At 42.2% G+C, this 22,855-nt stretch overlaps 1 protein-coding gene across 1 annotated transcript in view; it reads right to left on the bottom strand.

Moving 5' to 3' along the window:
- Positions 1 to 2,917: 2,917 nt before the first annotated feature.
- LOC138770485 (vomeronasal type-2 receptor 26-like) overlaps positions 2,918 to 22,855 on the bottom strand; it is a 30,310-nt gene continuing 10,372 nt past the window's right edge. The window contains exons 5-6 of the mRNA XM_069949590.1: positions 8,421 to 8,544; positions 2,918 to 3,828 (exon numbers count right to left, since the gene is read on the bottom strand). Coding sequence (XP_069805691.1) covers positions 2,918 to 3,828; positions 8,421 to 8,544 — 1,035 coding nt within the window. The remainder of the gene's footprint in view (positions 3,829 to 8,420; positions 8,545 to 22,855) is intronic.

Below are 22,855 nucleotides of genomic sequence, written 5' to 3'. Positions count from 1 at the left end.
ACACAAGCGCCGGCTCTACTTGTACGCCAGGATAACCCTCCGCGGCCAAGGACCCCAGACCGGGCCCGAGCCATCCACTGAATTCGCCGGAGCGGCCTCCATTCTCCACCACAGGCCCCCGGCATCTTCATCCAGCTGTACCCACACCAGGCACCCGGCTGAGACAACCGCCATCCACGCAGGAGCCCTAGAGCATCCGCAGCCAAGCCATCCACTGTCGCTCCCGATACAGGCACCCCAAACACAGGGCTCCCCCCGCCAACAGCTGAAAGGGAGGGAAGCGGCCAGACCAGCAGACATCACCCGGTCAGGGGGGCAGGGCTCGGGCTGTCAAACAAAACAGGTCCCGCTGGTCATTCCTGGAGGGGGAGAGAAAGCGCACTCAGCAGCTTTTACATGCTGCTACGTGGCCACACCCTCTGTCTGACTTCCACATTTACTTTTAATGGTTCTTTGTCTGCTCAATGCCATGTTGTGTCTGGCCTAATTTTTGGGAGGCTCATTTGCTTCCTCACTCACTTTTAATGGTTCTCTGTTTGCTCGATGCCATATAGTGTCTTGCCTAATTTTTTGGGAGGCTCACTTGCTTCCTCACTCACTTTTAATGGTTCTCTGTGTGCTCAATGCCATGCAGTGTCTGACCTAATTTTGGGGAGGCTCACTTGCTTACTCACTCACTTCTAATGGTTCTCTGTGTCCTCACTGCCTTGCTCTGTGGAGGAGCAGCACTGGTTGCTAACCAGCCAGCAGCCAGCCAATTTTTTTTTGTCTAGTTTTGTCTAGTTATTTTTAATGGTTCTCTGTGTGCTGTGGATCACTGGTTCACTGTCATGCTGTGTCTGATATAATTTTTGGAAGGCTCACTTGCTTCCTCACTCACTTTTAATGGTTCTGTGTGCTCACTGCCATGCTGTGTCTGGTATAATTTTTGGAAGGCTCACTGGCTACCGCTTCTACCTTGTTCACTCTGTTCTCACCGCCATGCTGTGTCAGGCAAAATTTTGGTGTGGTTCATCATATGCTACCTCTGTTTTAATGGTTTCCTGATTTCTCACTGCCATGCTGTATCAGGTTTTTGGGTGGTCCATATGTATACCTCTTTTTTAACCAGGCTGTTGCACAGAATTTGGCACAATGGTGCAATTAGGCAGCCTCAGAGGCATGCATACATGCTGCCCCTGCTGTTTCCTGTCCATTTCCTTTGTGTTTCATTCAATTTTTGAGGTTAACAGGTTTTCACACGACCTTCCCTCTACCGAACTTGAGTCTCCTGCAAAAATGCTCAAGTCTCCCATTGACTTAAATGGGGTTTGTTACTCGAAACAAGCACTTGCATATCGGGAAATACTCGTCTCGAGTAACGAGCACCCGAGCATTTTAGTACTCACTCATGACTACTAGAGATATTGTCAAAGATATATAAAGAGGACAGGATGTGAACAGCCTAGTATGTTGTCTTGTAACAACAGCTTGAATTGAATCTACTAGACAATGTGTGACCAGTTAAGGTACTGGTGAGGCAGAAGAGGAGAAAGGGACGGGGAGGGTGTTTTTTTTAATCATGTTCTAATAAAGATGGAATTGTTTCATGTTTTTTTTTTGTTTTTTTGTTTTTTGGGGGGGGGGGGTGCGCTTGCGTGTATAGTGTCTAGCTTTCCCTTTCTTTTGATAATTGGTATGTGTTTAAGACACTACTGTAAATTGCACCCCATTGTATTGTGATTTTTGTGAGATCTCCCTTATTTGTTAATTGAGTGTCACTTCATTTTAAGCATTACTTATAGGGGTACTTCTGCCAAGTTTACTTTGTATAGAGCCCTGCTGCCAAAAATGTGACGGCCAGACACGACTGCGATCCAGAGCCAACATTTTAGGGTTGTGGCTTCAGCTGCAGAGGGTGTCACTTTCTTCAGGCTGTGCCGTCCTCCTCTTCAGGCACAGCAGTGCGCCATACTCAGGCAATAAGCGAGGGAACAGCTGACATAACAGAGCCCTACTCTTGCTTATCACTGAGTACGTCACAGCAGCAGCAGAACTCCGTACTAATTAAGCTTAGCCAGAGTACCCCTTTAATTGCTATCTAAAAAGTTAGTAGTTTAGAATGTAAATTGCAGATAAAAATGTTACCTTGAGCATAGAATGGAGATTGAATGGCCACAGTGCAAGATGTTGCAGTAGTCCATGCAGGAGATTATGAGACTAGCATTTATGTTGAATTACTTTGAAGAAAAGTGCATATGTAGGCTAAGTTCACATAACGTAAATTTTCTATTAAAGGCAGTTGTTGCTGATTTCTAACAATGGTCGTGTTTAAAATAGAAAATTTATGTTGCACTGCAGTCAATGGAATCCCTGCCAAAGTGTATACACATACCATACACTCGGGCCTGGAGTCCTAGAGGCTGCATGAAAAACTGACATGTTTTTCGCATTCTCTATTGTGTGCTATGGTGAATTGAGATGAGAGCATACGTGGATATGCCCGCATCCCAATTCGGCACAAATTAAGTTCAGCCGGGATGATATTCACTGACACCGACCTTTCTGTGACACCGCCAGTGTCATACAGCGTGTTAACCGTCCTTAAGAAACATTTTTGAGGTGGAAAAAGAAGGAAATGATAAGGGCCTGGATGTGAAGTTTGAAGTAAAAGACAAAGGTTTTCCTGAGGCAGTTTATTTGTTGAATTGGATGTCCTATGGAGCCTTCTAAACCTTAAAGGAGTTATCCAGAGAGCAGAAAAGGTTCTAACGTCTGTGATCACGTCTGCAGGCTTGGTTTTACCCACATACAATTCCCACAACATGTATCTTCCCTCTCATCTGCGGAAGTTATCAACACGAAAGGGCAGAGGGAGTAAATACAGCGCAGGAGAGTGGAAGAGCTAGGACCTGCTCTCCAGTTAACCCCTTTAAACTCAATTAATTTGGTGCCTTTTAGCTTTAATTGCCTCTTTGATGTTAAGATCAGGTCTTACAAGCACAATGTAACATTTAGGAAAAAATATGCATACGAGCAATCCTCCAGTGGAAGCTAACATAGCAAATAGCTGAACTACTACCAGATATTTTCCTTTGGCACTAAGATATGCCGGTATAAATGCAATCCAAACACTACAAAACAAAAGCATACTAAATGTAATGCACTGAGCTTCATTGAATCTATCTGGTAGTTTTCTGACCTTAAAAGCAACAATGAAACTAGAAAGCGCTAACAAACCAATGTAGGCGATTGTTGTATAGAAAGCAGCGATGGATCCTTGGTTGCACTGCAAAATCATTTTGTCTTTTATGGCGGTTACATCAAAATCAAGAAATGGTGGAGCAACTATCAACCACGTGATACATATGATAAATTCGCCTAATGAAAAGACTATGACCAACGAAAGAGAAAACATAGGACTTATACATATTCTCATGGTGTTACCAGGTTTTATAGAGTTAAAAGCAGCTATAACTGTCAAAGCTTTTCCTAGAACTGAAGAAATGGCTGTAGCGTAGGTCACCAAAAAGAAAGCTTCTCTTAGACGACAAATCAGTTCTGTTGGATGTCCAATGAAAAGCAAACAGCTTAGGAAAGAAAGCATAAGACATGAGAGCAAGATATAAGTCAAGTTCCGGTTATTGGTTTTAGCTATAGGAGTATTTCTGTATCGTACAAATATCCAAAGAACAACGGCAGAAATAGCACACATAGTGACAGCAAAACTGGTCAGAAGAACTCCAAGGCTATCCGCAAAGGAGAGGAAGTCAGGTTGTCTTTTCACGCATCTGTCTCTTGTATAGGACGAATAATGATCAAGGGGACACTTCATGCATTCGTCTCTGTCTTTAAGAAACAAATATAATTTTTATTTTATTTAATATATTAGCAAAAATATCAGCTATATATTAGCAAAATATTTAATATATTAGCAAAAATATCCTGTCTAAAACGTTACTATGGCAAGTTATTCCGATATACATAGAAATCTGGGATAAAGTGAAAAAAAGGTATTCAAACTTATCTTCCTGCTTGTATAGATATTGCTGATGTTCTAGTGAGGGGAAAGGTTTTGAGATATGCAGCAATATGGTAGAATTTTTGCATGGAAATCAATGGTTTGACGGCTGCCCAATAAACAAAGTGGGGCTTTAAAAGCCGTTATGCTGTCAGTGGTGTCTGTTTTTTTTTCCATCAAAAAAACGTAAAAATAATAACGGTTTGCCTAGTAAATCTGTTGGCTGTGGGTTTTAAAGGACACACTCTTGACACACCCACGGTCACCCACTTGGCTTTTTGGACAACAATTACAGATTTAAAAAAAAAAATTGTGTTGTACACCTTTATGTCAGAACACTAAAACCGGAATACATTAGTAAATCAATCCCAGTATATTAAATATTGGACATTGTTTGGGTGGACGTCAAAACAATGATCTTGACAATTATTGGCGGATGTCTTTTGCAAACAATAGGCGGGTATTTTTTTGTTGTTCACACACGGTTCCTCTTTTTTCATCGTCCTTTCACCGTCTTTACTAATAATTTCAATGGACTTTTTAATTAAAGACACATCCAATTAGCAATCAGTCCACCTAAACTATAATAATGTACCAACAGCCATCACTGTAATGGCGGGCAGCCAAAACGCAAAATGAGTGACGTAATTTAAAACATAATAAACGGAAAGGAAAAAATGTCATGCGAATATAGCCAAGGGCACCCTAACCTGCTGTTAGATTGTAATAGAGGATGTTACAAAGCAACATATGGTACTGCTACTAAGGGACTTAAGTGTGCCAATCCTATTTTATTCATATGTATTTATGATGAGACAGCACTCCAGGTACAACATTTGTTGATGTGGAATTTTCTGGATTTGATGCAACCAAAAAATGCACAAATTTGCACTTTGGGATTTTTTTTTGCCCCTACGCCGTTTACCGTGCAAGATCAGGAATGTGATAAATTAATAGTTCGGTCGATTGCACACGCGGCGATACCAAACATGTTTATTTCTTTATTTTTATTTATAACATGGGAAAAGGGTGTTGATTTAAACTTTTATTAGGGGAGGGGGCTTTCTGCTAATAATAACATTTTTTTTTTTTTTACACTTATAGTAGAAGCCCCCCTGAGGGAATTCTAGCATAAGTACACTGATCTCTCATTGAGATCTATGCTGAATAGAAATACAGCATAGATCGATGAGATAGGCACTCAATTGCTTTTAGCTGCTGCAGCCGGAAGCAACCGAGTGCCGAGCAGGGGTTAGCGCCATTGCGGCACAGACCCTGGACGGCAGCAGACACGGAGATCGCTCCTCCAGGATAACGTCCTGGGGGGTGATCTCAGCCACTAGACCACAACGGATCGGGCTGCATAAGTAATCAGATGCAGCTGTTAATTTGACAGCTGCATCTGATTACTTTATTAGCGGGCACGGCGCAAATTAACGTAATGTTCCTCCCCGTCTTCTAAGAGCCATAGTGCTTTTATTTTTCTACCTACAGGGCTGTTTGGGGTGTCATTTTTTGCGCCATGATCTCTAGTTTTTATTAATATCATAATGGTGTAGCAGAAAAATTTTGATAGCTCTTTATGATTTTTTTTTGTGATATAATAAAATCCGCAATCCTGGTGCTTTTTTTCAGTTTCCATTTACGCTGTTCACCGTGCCGGAATAATAATGTTATATTTTTATATATCGGACAATTCTGCACGCTATGATATGTAATATGTTTAGTTTGTAACACTTTTAACACTGCAATATATGCAATCATTAAATTACATATACTGATCTATGCTATGCCATAGCATAGCATAGATCAGTGTTATCGGCGATCTATGTATAGAGCCTGCCTGAGAGCAGACTCTATACATAGATCGCGGATCCGACAAGATGGAGGTAAGGAGCTTGATCTGTCACTGAGGACCTTAAACGCTGCGATCGCTGTAGGTTGCGGCGTTAAAGGGATTGATGAGAGTCAGCTGCGAGATTGAAGCTGACTCTCATTACCTGCAGCCCCGGACACAGATGAGAACGGGATCCCTATCCCTGCAGCGATCTCACTCTCATCACAAAGCCCTGTCAGTGTAGGAACATATATATTCATTCCTACTGCACGGGGTATGTGCAGTAGGAACGTATATATACAGATTACTGACGTGAAGAGGTTAAGATTGCTGTCTTCAACCAAATCCATTGTTTCGAGGACGTCAGATTTTTTTTAACCCTTTCCCGCACGAGGACGTAACTGTACGTCCTCGCACGGGTGCGGGCGTTCAGAGCGGCTACAAGCGGCACCCGGGACCGCTGCGGTTCAGAGCGGGGTCGCCGCGCGGCCCCGCTCCGAACACCCGCACCCGTGCGAGGACGTACAGTTACGTCCTTGTGCGGGAAAGGGTTAAAAAAAATCTGACGTCCTCGAAACAATGCAGTAATCAGATGCAGCTGTCAAACATGACAGCTGCATCCGATTACCGGATTCAGCACTTCCCTGGTGTCTAGTGGCGGAGATCGCTCCCCCGGGACGTTTGCTCCAAGATGGCGCCGTCCCCGGCTCGGCACTCGTTTACTTCCGGCTGCAGCAGCCAGAAGTAAACGAGTGCCTATCTCATGGATCTCTGCAGCATCTATGCTGCAGAGATCTCTATGAGAGATCAGTGCACTTATACTAGAAGTCCCCCAGGGGGGCTTCTAGTATAAGTGTAAAAGTTAAAAAAAAAGTATTGTTATTAGTAAAAAGCCCCCTCCCCTAATAAAAGTCTGAATCACCCCCCTTTTACCAGGTTATAAATAAAAGTAAATAAATAAATAAATAAACATAATCCAAAATAAAAAAACGCCCAAAAATAACTAGTCCCAAAATGCACCAAAAGCATCAAATACAACAAGAAAAAGATCCCATTACGGATCAAAGAAATGCGGGACAATCATAAATCAATATATCAAACAAAATTTTTATTTAGACAATTCATATGAATAAAATACAATATAATACATTATCATCGAAAGAAAAAACACAAAGGAATAAAACACGACCAAACAGATGAAAAAACATACAGATGGTGAGGTTAGATCTACACATACTTTATAGGATCATATATTGCACATGCTATTCAGGATATATGTAATTGAAGGAATGCAGGCAGCCTCCACTAGATGGCGCACTAAATGCAATTATATACAATACTTGATGTCATCCCTTGATAAAGCCACGCGAAACGCGCGTAGGGTGAGTGGGTGAGTGGGACTATATCGAATGCAGTCATCCTCCATTACTTATAAATTTTGGATATTAGTTTATTTTTTGTGGGGGAGACACTTATTTGTGTATCTCCCATACTCTTTTGCCAACGCTTTTGCCAGGTTATACACTATCAAGTATTGTATATAATTGCATTTAGTGCGCCATCTAGTGGAGGCTGCCTGCATTCCTTCAATTACATATATCCTGAATAGCATGTGCAATATATGATCCTATAAAGTATGTGTAGATCTCCCCTCACCATCTGTATGTTTTTTCATCTGTTTGGTCGTGTTTTATTCCTTTGTGTTTTTTCTTTCCATGATAATGTGTTATATTGTATTTTATTCATATGAATTGTCTAAATAAAAATTTTGTTTGATATATTGATTTATGATTGTCCCGCATTTCTTTGATCCGTAATGGGATCTTTTTCTTGTTGTAAATAAATAAACATGTTTGGTATCACCGCGCGCGTAATCGCCCGAAATATTAATTTATCACATTCCTGATCTCGCACGGTAAACGGCGTCAGCGCAAAAAAATCCCAAAGTGCAAAATTGCGCATTTTTGGTCGCATGAAATCCAGAAAAAATGTAATAAAAAGTGATCAAAAAGTTGTATATGCGCAATCAAGGTATCAATAGAAAGTAAACATCATGGCGCAAAAAATGACACCTCACACAGCCCAATAGACCAAAGGATAAAAGCGCTATAAGCCTGGGAATGGAGCGATTTTAAGAAACTTATATTTGTTAACAATGGTTTGAATTTTTTACAGGCCATCAGATACAATATAATTTATACATGTTATATATAGTTTTAATCGTAACGACTTGAGGAACGTGCATAACAAGTCAGTTTTACCCCAGGGCGAATGGCGTAAAAACACATTTCCCCCAAATAAAAGAAATGCGTTTTTTTTTTTTTTTCAATTTCACCACACTTTGTATTTATTTCTGGTTTCGTAGTGTACTTTATGCAAAAATTCAGCCTGTCATTGCAAAGTACAATTAGTGACGCAAAAAATAAGGGCTCATGTGGGTCTCTAGGTGGAAAAATGCAAGTGCTATGGCCTTTTAAGCACAAGGAGGAAAAAACGAAAACGCAAAAACGAAAATTCGCCAGGTCCTGAAGGGGTTAAAAGTGACAGTTACTTTTTAAAAGGCAGATACATTGTACAACTAACCTGTGAGATTGGTGATTTCTCCTTCTGGACACGGAATACAGTCAAAACAACATTTCTGCTTTTCTCTGTGAAAACTTTTTCTATGACCAATTGAACAGGGCTTACTGCATGCTGAAGATGGCACCTGAAATTAGACACAAAAATTTGAGCCCTATTGTTGAAAAATATTATACAACATGTTGTGGCAGTTATCATGGTGGCATTAAAGGGGTTATCTGGCATTAGCAAACCTTTGACATAAAGCTGCAGTATAGAAAATAGTAAAGAGACTATGTTTACCTCTACATGCCCAGGTGTTTCCTGCTGCGACTCTGGTTCCCTGCAGGTTCCACCACTTCCAAAACAGACTCGTCGACTAACTGAGACATAACAGCGCCATGGCCAGTAATTGGCTGTGCTGGCTGTCACTCCCAAGATGATTTTCTCTCAGAAGTGGTGGTGGCTGCGGTCACTGGGGGACCCATAGGCACTACAGGAAGACACTGGGGAGTGCTAAGAGGTAACTTGTAGCTTTTTTTTTTATGATGTCATATATAACCGCATAAATATCAAAAGTTTTCTAAGCCAGATAACCCCTTTAAGGAAGTAAGTTGCAGGCAGGGCCGCCATCAAGGAAATATTCACAGTAATGCCATAAGGGGCTCAGTAATGCATTCTACACTGCACTTGTGTTGGTAAGAAGACCTGTATTGGGGGTAACTACTGTGTGGGGGGCACTATTAGGGAGCAAACTATTGTGTGAGGGCACACTGGGAGGCACTTTTATAGTTTTGTGCACTATGGATAGGACATGTATATAAGCATAGGATGCGTAAAATGTGCAGAGCCTAAGATGTTTGTCTGGCGGATTCTGCGGAGATGAGTCATGGCTGGAAGAAGTCCCACTTATTAATCTAGACAGAAAAGAAAAGGAAAAGAAAGGGAAAGCCTCTGATCAGAGAAGACATCATCTATATGGAGCAGCGTTGTAGTTAGTTTATTAGGCTAATGTTATCCTTTGCATTGTATTTTTTGTACTGTGACTGGACATACTGTCCAATCATCTGTGGGTGGTAATTTGTAGTCATGCTGTAGCTGATTATTTGGTGGTACAGTTAAACACTGCAGATTTTCTGCACTCAAACCTGCTGCAGGAAATAGTCACTGTATCTGCCCCTTTGTTAACATACACTTGGCTTATGTGGTTCTCTGCTTCTTTGCTCTTTTAAATAAAAAAAATGTTCTAATTTGTTTTACCAACATATCATGCCACATCAGCAAAGCGATAGGTACTATTTAACCTCTTAAGGACATATGACGTCCCCGTAGGTCATATGTCCGCATTAGCACTTCAAAGCGGGGCCGCACGGCGAGCCCGCTTTGAAGCGCAGCGGTCCCGGGTGCCGCGTGTAGTCCGGGACCGCCGCTTTTAGCGGCCACGGTCTGATCGCCGTGCCCACTAATTAGCTAATCGGAGGCAGCTGTCAAAGTTCACAGCTGCCTCCGATTACCGGAGGCAACCGTTCCCTGGAGTCTAGTGGGGGAGATCGCTCCTCCGGGACGTTGTCCCGGAGGAATGATCTCCGTTACTGATGCCGGCCGGGGACTCGTCCAAGATGGCGCCGTCCCCAGCTTGGCACTCAATTACTTCCGGCTGCAGCAGCCAGAAAAAATGTAATAAAAAGCGATCAAAAAGTCGTATATGCACAATCAAGGTACTGATAGAAAAATCACATCATGGCGCAAAAAATGACACCTGACACAGCCCCATAGACCAAAGGATAAAAGCGTTATAAGCCTGGGAATGGAGCGATTTTAAGGAACGTATATTTGTTAACAATGGTTTGAATTTTTTATAGGCCATCAGATACAATATAAGTTATACATGTTATATATCGTTTTAATCGTAACGTCTTGAGGAACATGCATAACAAGTCAGTATTACCCCAGGGCGAATGGCGTAAAAATACAGTTCCCCCAAATAAAAGAAATGCGTTTTTTTTTTTCAATTTCACCACACTTTGGATTTTTTTCTGGTTTTGTAGTGTACCAAATGCAAAAATTCAGCCTGTCATTGCAAAGTACAATTAGTGACGCAAAAAATAAGGGCTCGTATGGGTTTCTAGGTGGAAAAATGCGAGTGCTATGGCCTTTTAAACACAAGGATGAAAAACCGAAAACGCAAAAACGAAAATAGGCCCCGTCCTTAAGGGGTTAAAGGGTTGGCCACTTTATAGTAAAATAGATCAGTACAAAGTATTAGTAAGTGTACTCACTGTATATTCTGACAGCAGCTCCCTGTGTACCTCATAGAGCTAAAATCAGACTCCTCTCCTCCAGGCTGTGGTGCCCTGCTCTGCTTTGTTTCTGTCCATAAAATGGCCGATATGGAATAGCATGTGACCATGCCCTGCCCCCTGTGTCCTCCATAGACATATATAGGCTCAGTGGTGGACACAGGGGGGTGGAGCATGGTCACATGCTCCTCCATGTAAGCAATCTTATGGACCAAGACACCACAGAGCAGGGCAGTCCAGCCTGGAGGAGGGGAGTTTGATTTTAGCTGTATGAGGTACATAAGGAGCCCCTGTCAGGAAGGGCTGTGAGTACACTTACTAATACTGTACACTGATCAATTTGACTATAAAGAAGCCAACCCGTTTAATGATCCAATACAGATGCTCCGGTGTCAGCAATGATATACTATAACCAACCAATCACAGCCCTGCTATGAGAATATGTCCCAAATTGACTTAGAAGTTTTTTTTTTTATTTATTGCTTTTGGCAAGGTGGGGGCCTAGACAAGTCATTAGTATGGGACCCTGAAATTCCTCATGGAGGCCCTGACTGCAGGATCCATAAATGGCAGATGCAATCTGTTATCTAATAAAATCAATTTCTCGGCACTCACCAATATGCTGAATTCGTAGTGTTTATTGCATCTTCAAAGATGAAAACAAATCAGGTACAGAAAAATATGGAACGCTTCACGAATCGTGAAGCGTTCCATATTTTTCTGTACCTGATTTGTTTTCATCTATTAAGAAGCAAGAAACACTACGAATTCAGCATATTGGTGAGTGCCGAGAAAATCCTTGTTGCCTAACCACAGTAATGCCTTCGTAAATAGCAACTGTGACATCTAGGCAGTTATATAATATCGACCATTTCAGGTCTCAGCTGAATAAACTTCCAACACCTACACCAATGCCATTTGGTTTTCCAGGTATCCAATACAAAAGTACTGCATTACCATAGCACTGACCACATATTCTCATATAAGAATCAATAATCTCATAAGTCTCATACAGGAAATAAAAAATTTAATTAAATTTAAAAAAGGCCAACATATTCTACAGCTCTTTACATATACAGGTTCATAAACAGACAAAATCAAACATTACAAAAAAATATGTATAACCGTCAAACATGAAGGAGTGAGGACCCTGCTTGCAAATGCTTACAATATTAATTTATCAAAGAAATAATAAAAATAAGGATTGCTACTCAACCAAAGATACTTATATTTTTGCTGTCACTGTAAGTCCATCTTTAAAGAAGTGGATACTATGGTGAGTGGGGCACCAAAACACCATAGAGGGACACTGGGGGAACATGGAGCGGTAAGGACAAGATGTTTATGACATCTAAGGGCAGCAACATACAAAAAGTTTTTAAGTCCCAGATAACCCCTTTAAGATCCAGAAAAAGTGCTAATAAAAAAAAAATAGAACAATGTTTACCTCATTAAAAGATGGATTCCATGAAATCAGTGTGTCGTTTAGATAAAGCTGTGGGTTCAAGGAAACAAAGAAATTTCCAAACTGTACTTTTCTTACTGTGTTATTTTCATAGATAAGCCAGCTTATAAAGTCAAAATTTGCAGGGGCGTCTCCATTATGATCAAAGAATATTTCTTTGCCAGACTCAAGCTGTAATCTTATATTTTTTAAATAGTATTTTAACTAAATCAACACAGATATAAAAAAAATTGAGGAATTTTCCAAGAAGATCACAGTTTAACATAACCACAATTAAAGTAGTTTTCTAGCCACCATCTATAGATTGCTTACCTACACGATAGACAAATGTCCATCAGTGGGGTTCCGACACTCAAGACCCCGTCAATCAGCTGTGACACAAGATGCAAATAAGGGAGACCAAAGTTGTATGTTGAGAGGGTAAGGCCACTAACTGAGAAGTAATGTTACAGAATCAGGCTATGTTCACACTACGTATATGTCCGGCCCCATATTTTTTGCGGACGGTCATATATGCGTAAAACTCCGGTCGGGATTTACGCAAGTTGCGGCTTGCTACGTACGGTCCGTGAACTTACGCCCATAAGCTACGTATGCTTCCCAAGCGGCGTAAGTAGCGATCTGAAAGCGGTATTTTACTTGGATATCTTCGGCTAGCCCCGGACACCCCACAGAACCTTTTGGATCGGCAAATCAAAGTGTAAAAAAGAAGAAATCACCACTCCGTACGGGACCGCATGTTACGCTACGGGGGTAAGTTACAGCATTTCTGTCCCAAAACAATGGTCTGGTTCATTTTTTGCATACAATCCGGCCGTAAGTTCTTACGTAGTGTGAACTGTGCAGCCGTAGATTGTATACTTTCCATTGTACGCAAACTACGTAAATGTCCGGCTGGTTATTCACGGAGCGCGCTACGGCCGGAAACTTACGTAGTGTGAACCTAGCCTTACTGTCATGAAAAATCAGAGAAGGCTAGAAAATATGAAAGGTGCCATAGGGTGATAAAAACTAAATTAATGTATAGATAAAGATGATCAAAGATCCAGAGCCAAGGGATCCTTGATGGATAGGCAGATAAGTGTGGTTTCCTCTGAGATTACCGGAGAGAAAAGCAGGAACCTTGAATGGCTTTGGATGGCTTAGAAACAGATGAAGTAGAATTAGCATATATAAACGATTTATTGGTCTCAAGGAGCAATGTGTTTCGGGGTGTGCACCTGTGGTGTCCTATTGGTATTGGTTACACCCTTCGTAAAAGCCTGTACTTATTGTTTGCATGGGGCAATGAAGGTAATGATAAAGTTGCACAACTAGATGCCGCTGTATTAGATATATGTACTTAGATGTATGCAAAGGGTTATTGTTTATTTGTGTGTCACAGGGATCTGTGAACCTATAGGAATCTTTTCTTCTTCTCTCCTATCATCTCTCTCTTTACTTCTATTGAACTCTTCACCCTTTCACAGCGCACTTTAGGTACGCTGAGGAAGGAAGTCACATGGGTAAAGGAGGTGCATGGCACTTTTGTGTTGGACATTGTAAAGGAAGGATGCAAGCTAGAAAACTCTGCCAGGTCCCCCTTCCTTGAGGTTCAGTCTTAGCCAGAACCCAGCATGGGTAAGAAGCAACACAAGACACAGCTAATGGTTTCTACTCAGTAACGCTACACAACACTATGCAGAGTTAAACCCCTTTCAGGAGAGGACAAGTCAGAGACAACCTCAACCCACGCCATGGACTAGGACAGTCACAGAGCAGGACATTATCTACAGACAGCATTAAGCTAGGAACTGATCCGGATAGAGCAAAGTTCCTAAGGCCTATGAACTCTATCTTGTTGCGGTTGTCAGCAAGAAATTCTCAGTATTCCTCTCATCCCAAGAAACAAGGTCTGGGGCCTTGTGTCACCCTCATAGGACGGTTAAGCCGACACTGGTGGGCATTAGGTGATGTGAAAACCCAAAGATCAATACACGATCACAAGTATTCTCTTCTTCTTCTAAGTATTCTTCTACCTCATCCTCTAACATCCTGGCAGAGCACAGTACTACTTGGGTTGGGACTCTCACAACATCCTCTCTGCTACTCTGCTTCTCTGAACTTCTCAACACGCTACTCAGTCGGCACGACTGTTTTCTTCACTGTATTCCTATCACAGATCTGGTTGTTGTATTGTCGAGTGTCTTATTAAGTGCTTTATCAAGGAAACTCTCAAGTGTACCATACTCTGTCAAAGTGAAGCTGTATAACTTGCTGCACACAAGTACCCTTCAAGTAAAAACAAGGTTGTTTATGCTAAAGACACTTTGTCATTCTTCTCTTCACATGGATACAGTATACATATCTGTGGGTGGCAGTTCCGATAGGCAGGGAGGGTCACTACACCACGACCAACCATTATATTATCCCAAGAGACGAGGTAGCCACCCTGCAGGACACTCTCCACAGGGGAAAAAGGTTCAACCGGCCTTCTAAAATAAAAGCAGGCGTGCCAGCACACATGTGTGCCTACTCAGCACTTTTCTCACGACATAACATCTTAAGGTCCAGCTGTATCTCGGCCAACCACCACCGGAGTGGTGTCACACTTCACCACCTAGCAAGTAATCGGCTGATGCTCCAACACAACACCCCGGGGGCATACCACACACCCCTTTCTCAAGCTAAGGTGTGTCTCTTTTAGCTTGAGAAAGGGGTGCCCTGTATCGCTTTGCTCCTTGAGACCAATAAATTGTTTATATGCAAATTCTATGTTGCCTGTTTTCAAGCCGTCCAGCGCCGTTCAAGGCTCCTGCATACCTTTTCAGTAAGTTTCGAGGAGAAGACACTTAAAGGAGAAGTCCAACAAAAGTTTTTTTATTAAAGTATAGTATTGTCCCCCAGAAGTTATACAAATCAGCAATATACACTTATTATGGGAAATGATTATAAAGTGCTTTTTTCCCTGCACTACTGCATCAAGGCTTCACTTCCTGGATAAAATGGTGATGTCATGACCCGACTCCCAGAGGTGTGCAGGCTACGGCTGCTTGAGAGGATGATGGCATGATTAGGGGGATGCTCAGTGTCCCTCCAGTGCCCTGTGTCCCTCAGTGTCCCCCTGCCATCATCCTCTCCAGCAACCACAGCCCGCACAGTTCTGGCAGTAGGGCGTGACATCACCATTTTATCCAGAAAGTAAAGCCTTGTTGCAGTAGAAAGTGCAGGAAAAAAAAAAAACTTTATAAGAATTTCCCATAAAAGTGTATATTGGTGATTTGTATAACCTTTAGGGGGCAATGCAATACTTAAAGTATAAAAATGTTCACTGGACCTCACTTTTAACGGTCATGAAAAAGAGCTTCTGACATGTCATTAGGCATATCAAAAGTTATTGATAACAGCAGGTCTCACTGCAGTGACCCTCTGTGATCAGAAGATATAGCCGGGGAGAGAGCGTGGCTATCCACTTATCAGACGGCCACTAATTCCGACAATGTAAGTCTATGAGGCATTGGTCATTACGGAGATACAGCTGGGGAGGCAATTTGGCTCTTTCCATGACTATATCTCTTGATCACAGAGGGTCCCAGCAATGCCTGATGACATGTTAAAAGTAGGGATGAGCGAACTTTTGAAAAGTTCGGTTCGGTTCGATCCGGCGAACTTTCGTGAAGTTCGGATTCGTACAAACCGAACCTAAAACGAACCTTGCTAATAGTGATGAGCGAATGGTGAAATATTCGAATATTCGATATTCGTATGCATATCTCCTAAAATTCGAATATTGATCGAATATTCGATGCCATTAAAGTCTATGGGAACAAGTATTCGATTATTGAAAAACATCTATTGGACCACTTGGAGGTCACCAAGTCCACAATGACACCTCAGCAAATGATGCCAACACCACTGGAATGCAACTGGGACAGCAGGGGAAGCATCTGACACCCCAAAATCGCCGGTAATAAAGTCACAAGTCGATGTTATACAGGTGAATTACCTGGTTATTAGAGATGAGTGAATAGTGAAATATTAGATTCGATTGGATTAGATTGAAATAGCTCCCGATATTCTACTATTCGAACGAATATCGGATCCCATTATAGTCTATGGGAGAAAAATCCTTGGGACCTGGAAATCAAGATTAGACAAATTGGAGGTCACCAAGTGCACAATGAAACCTCAGGAAATGATGCCAACACCTCTGGATGCATATGGGACAGGAGGGGAAGCATGCATGGATGCCTCTGAGGCTGCCTACTCGCACCATTACGCCAAATTCTGGGCAACAGCATGGCAGTGATCACACAGTGAACCATTATTTCTTTTTTTATTTAATTATCTCTTTATTATTATTATAAAAATCGGGATACCGGCAAAACAGAGCTTTCACATCATTACACATATAATACCGTCAAAAAAATAGCTGATAATGGTATATAATATATTAACAAATATCTATATAAACCGTATAAAACCCCGATGACATACACCCACCCACCCATCCCCATCCGCCCACCCCAGGTCTGGTGACCGTAGTCAAGAAGAAGAAAAAAAGAGAGAAAAAGGAGAAAGAGGGGGAAAAAAAAGGAAAAGAAAAAAAAAGGGAAAAGAAGGGGGGGGGGGTACCAGCAGATTAGTTATCTCTCCATCTTCCCAAGATTTTATCAAAGGTCTTGAGTCGGTTTGTGACACTGTAGTACTTCTTCTCATAACTCATGACTTTACACGTTAGAGCTTCCCATTCCTTCACAACTGGCGGCTCTTCCCTCATCCATGCTCTCATAATAATAACTTTAGCAATAGTTATTACACGGAGTAATATCAACCGATCTTTCTATGTCCCGTCTATCAGGCCCAGTACAAGAAAAACAGGATTGAAAGGTATACTCTTACCCAGTTTGCTTTCATTAAGTTGAACAACGGCCCCCCAGAATCCCTGTAGTCGAGAGCAACTCCAAAGCACATGATGCATATCTGCATCATCTATCTTACATCTCGGACATCTAGTATGGTTCTGGAAACCCATCTTAAAAAGGGTGCATGGGGTATAATACAGGTAGCAGACAATTCTAAATTGCAAAAGTCTATAACTAGAATTCAGGGATGCAAGCGTAGTGTTTTTGTGAATCTGTGTCCACTCTACCTCTGATAAAGTCCCCACCTCTTTTTCCCATCTAACGTGATTTTTTCTATATAGCTCATCCCGATTAAAGTGTTTAATGCTTCGATATAGTTTCCCTAATTCCACGGCTTTATTGCCTCTATAATTAATCAGTGCCTCGATTAAATAATGTGTCTGAATTTTTAAGTATTCTTTATTCTGACTACTCTCTAGTGCATGTGAAAGCTGATAGTAATAAAGTATGTGATTTATATGAATATTATATTCTTGCGTGAGAACATCCCATTTTTTTCATTTTACCCCTATCAATAACTTGATATAATTTTGTGATACCCCGATTTATCCAAAACCTTTTGTCTATAATTTTATTCACCTCCACCAAATCAGGATTCCCCCATAATGGTGTATATTTAGTCCCTGCTGATATCCCTGCATAGCCCCTAAACACAGCCCATGCTCTACGCCACATTTTTAGATATGTAATTATACCTCCTTTGCCTAAATCGGCTTCCTCCATCTCCAAGCAACTCCATAAATCTAATTCAGGGATGCCAACCGTTTCCCTTATTCTCTTACCCAAATCTGACTCCGCATGGTATATGATTTTCAAAATTTGAATTGCACAAAAGTATACACAGAGATCGGGTAGTTCACAGCCACCCTCTTGATTTAAATCTGTCATGGCCCTGTATCCGATACGCGGTTTTTTACCTTCCCATATCAGACGATTAAGGATGACATCTAAATCCTTAAACCATTTATTCCCAATCCATATCGGGGCAGCCCTGAGTAAATATAATATTTGGGGTTGTAGAATCATTTTGATTAATGAAACCCTGTCCGACATGGATAGGGGAAGACGGAGCCAGACCTCTATTTTTTTTCCTTAATTTGATGAGTAAAGGCTTTAGATTTTGTTCAGCAAAGAGCCCGATATTACCTGTTTATATTTACTCCCAAGTACATAAATGACTCTTGTGGAGCCAGTACCTTTAAATTAAAATTTGATGAATCGTGTTCACCCCATAAATTCATTAGAACGGATTTGCACCAATTAATCTGCATACCAGATACCCCTCCAAACTCCTCAAATCTGGAAATGATATGTGGGATGCAGACTGAGGGATGACGTACAAAAAGCAATACGTCATCCGCATATAACATGATTTTGTCACTAGTACCCCTCAAACCAAATCCCTCAATCCTCTGATCTTGACGGATAAGAGCAGCCAGCGGCCCTATATACAAGGCGAACAATAAAGGCGATGCAGGACATCCTCGTCTCGTGCCATGTGTCAAGCCGATCTCACCCGACATTTTGCCATTTATTAATATACGTGCAGATGGCGAAGAATATAACACTTTAATCCAGCTGATGAGAGCTCCCATCTTAAATTTCTCCAAAACCTGCCAGAGAAAACCCCACTCCACCCTGTCGAAAGCTTTAACAGCATCGATCGACAGGATGGAGCGGGGCGCCTCCCCCCCAAGCTGGAGATTTACAAAAAGTCTTTCGATGTTGGTGCCAGTAGACCGTCCGGGGATAAACCCATTCTGATCGTCCTGCACCAAGGCCAATATGACCTGCTGTAGTCTAGTAGCTACAACCCTTGCTAGTATTTTGTAATCTGAATTCAGTAAAGATATAGGACGATACGAGCCCATATCAAGAGGGTCTTTATTTGGACGATGGCAGAGAACCGAAACTACAGGATTCATCTAATACTTCCCTTAAAATTGGCAACAATACTTCTATATATTTCTTATAAAATTCGATAGGGACTCCATCGGGACCTGATGCAGACCCATTAGCTAGAGAACCCACAGCCTGTCGTATCTCCCCGAGCGTTAAAGGACCATTAATTTTCGCCCTATCATCATTAGATAATTTAGGCAGGTGTAATTTATCGAGAAATTCCCTGATCCTAAACGTCGGCTTCTCTCCTTCGGACTTATACAGGTCTTCAAAAAAGATTTAAATTCCCTTTCTATCTGTTCTTGTCCTTGCACTACTTTCCCCCCGGCATCCCGAACTGCTGCAATATGGGACCTAGCATCGTCTTGTGCTTTCACCACTTCTGATAACAGTTTCCCAGGTTTCTCGCCCTCACAAAAAAATTCTGTCCAGAAAAAAAAACGCGATGTTGAGCCTTTTCATTCATAAAAGTCGCAAGTTTACTCTGCGCATTTTTAAGCTCAGTCAAAGATTTGTCCCCGAGATCCTCGCTAAATCTCTTCTCACATTTCTGGACCATCTCACCAAGATTCCTTTCCTTCTGCCTAAATAGTTTTTTGTTCCTACAGATCTCTTTATAAACTATACCTCTAATGAACGCCTTAAAGGCGTCCCATACAATTTGGGTCCGAGCTGAGCCTTTATTACACTGCCAGAAAAAAACTGATCTCGTGAGTTATCTTCTGTTCCTCATCTATTATTGTTAACCAATAGGGATTAATTCTAAATGGCTTGATTTCCCGGTCTCTGCAATAGTCCACTTCAAGCCTAATTGGAGCATGATCCGAAATCGAACAACTTTCATATCTAATTTTGATTACCCTGCCCAGCGCCCCCTGATTACAGAGACATAAATCGATACGGGAGGCGGCATTATAAGACGTACTAAAACATGAGAACACCCGTGTATTGGGGTTAAACTTCCGCCACGCATCCTCCCAACCCACCTCTCGGGCGAAATGTTCCAGGGGGGAGTGTTGGGAGGAGGTAATACCTTTACTACCCCTTCTATGCAGGAGGGGATCCCAGACCTCATTGAAGTCTCCGATTACATATAGTGGTATGTTTCCCTTATCTTTCATAAAGCTAAGTAACTGCATAAAAATTCCTAGGGAAAAGGGAGGAGGTACATATACAAATGCCAAAACAATCACTTCACCCTCCAAATGACCAAATAAAAAAATATATCTTCCACTATCATCGATCTTTTTCTCTTTAACAACCAGCGAAATAGATTTGTGCACTAGAAATCCCCTAAGAATAAGTAGAAAACCCAGTGTGAAATATATGAACTGCCCATCTACGATTTATCCGTTCAAAATTTTCTGAGGTAGTATGTGTTTCGAGCAATAGCTACTATTGCTGGCAGATGCTGATCTATTGCATCAAATATAGCGAGCCTTTTTAATCTATCACCCGTCCCTCTTACATTCCAGGCTAAGATCTTACAAACCATATTCGACTAGAGAAGAGAGAGGAAAAAAAAAACAAGCGAAAAACCACTGTATCATCACGGCCACCATACCCCGCCCACCCAGCCCCCCCACCCCACTACCTGCCCTAACCCATCTATTCCCTCCCAAACCCCACAACCCTCTGCGTTGGCTCCTCCGGATCAAGAGCCTTAAATCCACCACTTAGCTTTGGAATATCCACCCATCCGACCAGAATAATATAACTCAAATCCTCATAAACTATTACAACGCTGTGCAATCCTGTATCATCCTCCCATTTCTTAATCCCTGACTATCAAGCCACTCCATCGCATCCTTAGCTGAATCAAAAAAATTAGTGCGTCCATTTACTACTACTCTCAATCTAGCGGGGAATAATAAGGAGAAGGCAATTTTCGCTTCAAACAGTCGCTTTTTGATTTCCTTAAAAGATTCACGTTTTTTTGCGTTGGTCTGGAAAAGTCGGGGAACAACGAGACTTTGGCCCCATTGTACATGATAAACTTTAACTCACGTGCTTTACACAAAATCAAATCTCTGTCCCTATCATGCAGCAACTTGACCAACATTGTTCGCGGCGGAGAGCCCGGAGGGGGCGACCTAGAGGGGACGCAGTGGGCTCTAATTACTTCAAAGAACTGAGTGAAATCCACTTCCCCAAAATATTCTTTAAGCCATGTAGCACAGAATCTTGTGGGGTCTGCTCCCTTCACCCCCTCCACCAGCCCGATAATCCTAATATTGGCTCTGCGGGACCTATCTTCCAGACTAATAATTCGATAATATTGCATCCAGGACTGAAGGGTGTTGTACATATGATTCATCAGCATTGGCCTGTTCAGAGCTAATAGTATTATCGAGCAAACTCGCTCCATCCCCACGAGCCCCCCCGTGCTGCATACCCGGAGACTTTAGATATTTATCCATTTTTTGTGGTAGCCCCCCATTTTTGTTATTTCCCCCTGTCTTTCTACCCGCTCCTTTTGTTGCCATCCCACCGTCCCTCAACAACAGCACAGTGGTTCACAGAGAATACCGCCAAGATTAGCGCATTGCCTCCCAGAAACACAAAACGCTTCCTCCTCCCCCAGACAAGAAATCCGATCCCTGAAGTCCACACTTAGCCAGTCGATATACAGATATTTGACAAATGCCAAACCCACACACTGACAGACCCCAAACCCACACCCTCTGCCGGCGATAATATCGGTTCGGCTACAGATCATCATATAAAGCACATTGATAATACAGCCGTTGTGTCATTACTTGGTAAACCACGGATTAGCTCATTCCCATCCACTTTGCAGATAAAATATTCAGTTGGGGTAGTATATCACCATTATGTTGTTAGTTAGTAATACACAACTTTATTCAGTCTTTTCCTAGGCCGAGAGTAAGATCACTTCAAGTGTCAATAACTTGATTAATATGCGGCCATTCAATTGTTAGTTGTTAGGATCCAATTTATCTGCACCCTTCCACACTGCAAGTGAGGACAGATCGGGGTTAGTTCATATTAGCTCAATTAGTTTATGGTCATGCATGGGTTAATCAGAAAACGCTGTTTCAGTTAGTTACAACATACAAGCTCTCCAGGACCAGTCTTATCCAGAGATTCCCAGCTCAGATTCCCCTTGATTGAAAGTGCTGCTGATTCAATTTCTCATAAAGGCCAGCCAACACTTTCTCCCATTCAGCCGGCTGAGCCAAACATGCGGGGAGAAAAACAAAGGAGAAATAGGAGAGCACAGGGAAATAAGTATATAGTTCCAATGCCAATCCGAACGCGCCTTATCTTATTGTTAGCCAAACAGTCAGCAACATTGGCAGCATCCCATGGTCATTGCAAAGTACCTGGAGTCTAATGGAGGGTACATGCCACTGGCACTTATTCTAAGAGTAGGGCCGATCAGGTTCATCCTTAGTCCAGGCCGCGCTACCTCTGGGCCACCAGAAAAAACTCCGACCGCGCAGTCCAGCTCTCACCTGTCCCTGCGGGTCGATCCTGACTGCAGCACATGGTGGGCGGGCCTTTTCATAGCGCCGGCCGACATCTCCTCCCTGCTTGCTAACCAGGAAGTCTGGAGCCCGCGGACAGCACATTGCACCTTCACAGCAGAGACGCTGGCCGGTCCTCGCCGCTTCGGCCATAACCTCCGCCATTTCATCGCCCTGGAGCTCAGGGTCTGCAGCGCTCCTCCTCCTCAGCGTTGTCCTACATCGGATAGGTGGATCCGGAGCCCCGACGGCCTAGCGTGACGTCATGCCGTCACGAGGACGTCTCCCACACAGTGAACCATTAAAACAGAGGTAGCATATAAACCATGCTAAAATTGGTGACAGCAAGCAAGGTTACTGTGTGTTTTCATTCAGTGACAGCAAACAAGGCTACTAG

The sequence above is a fragment of the Dendropsophus ebraccatus genome, chromosome 13 (assembly GCF_027789765.1).
Source record: "Dendropsophus ebraccatus isolate aDenEbr1 chromosome 13, aDenEbr1.pat, whole genome shotgun sequence".
Taxonomy (NCBI): domain Eukaryota; kingdom Metazoa; phylum Chordata; class Amphibia; order Anura; family Hylidae; genus Dendropsophus; species Dendropsophus ebraccatus.
Note: the sequence above shows the minus strand (reverse complement) of the source record. Positions and strands in the feature narration are given on the sequence as shown.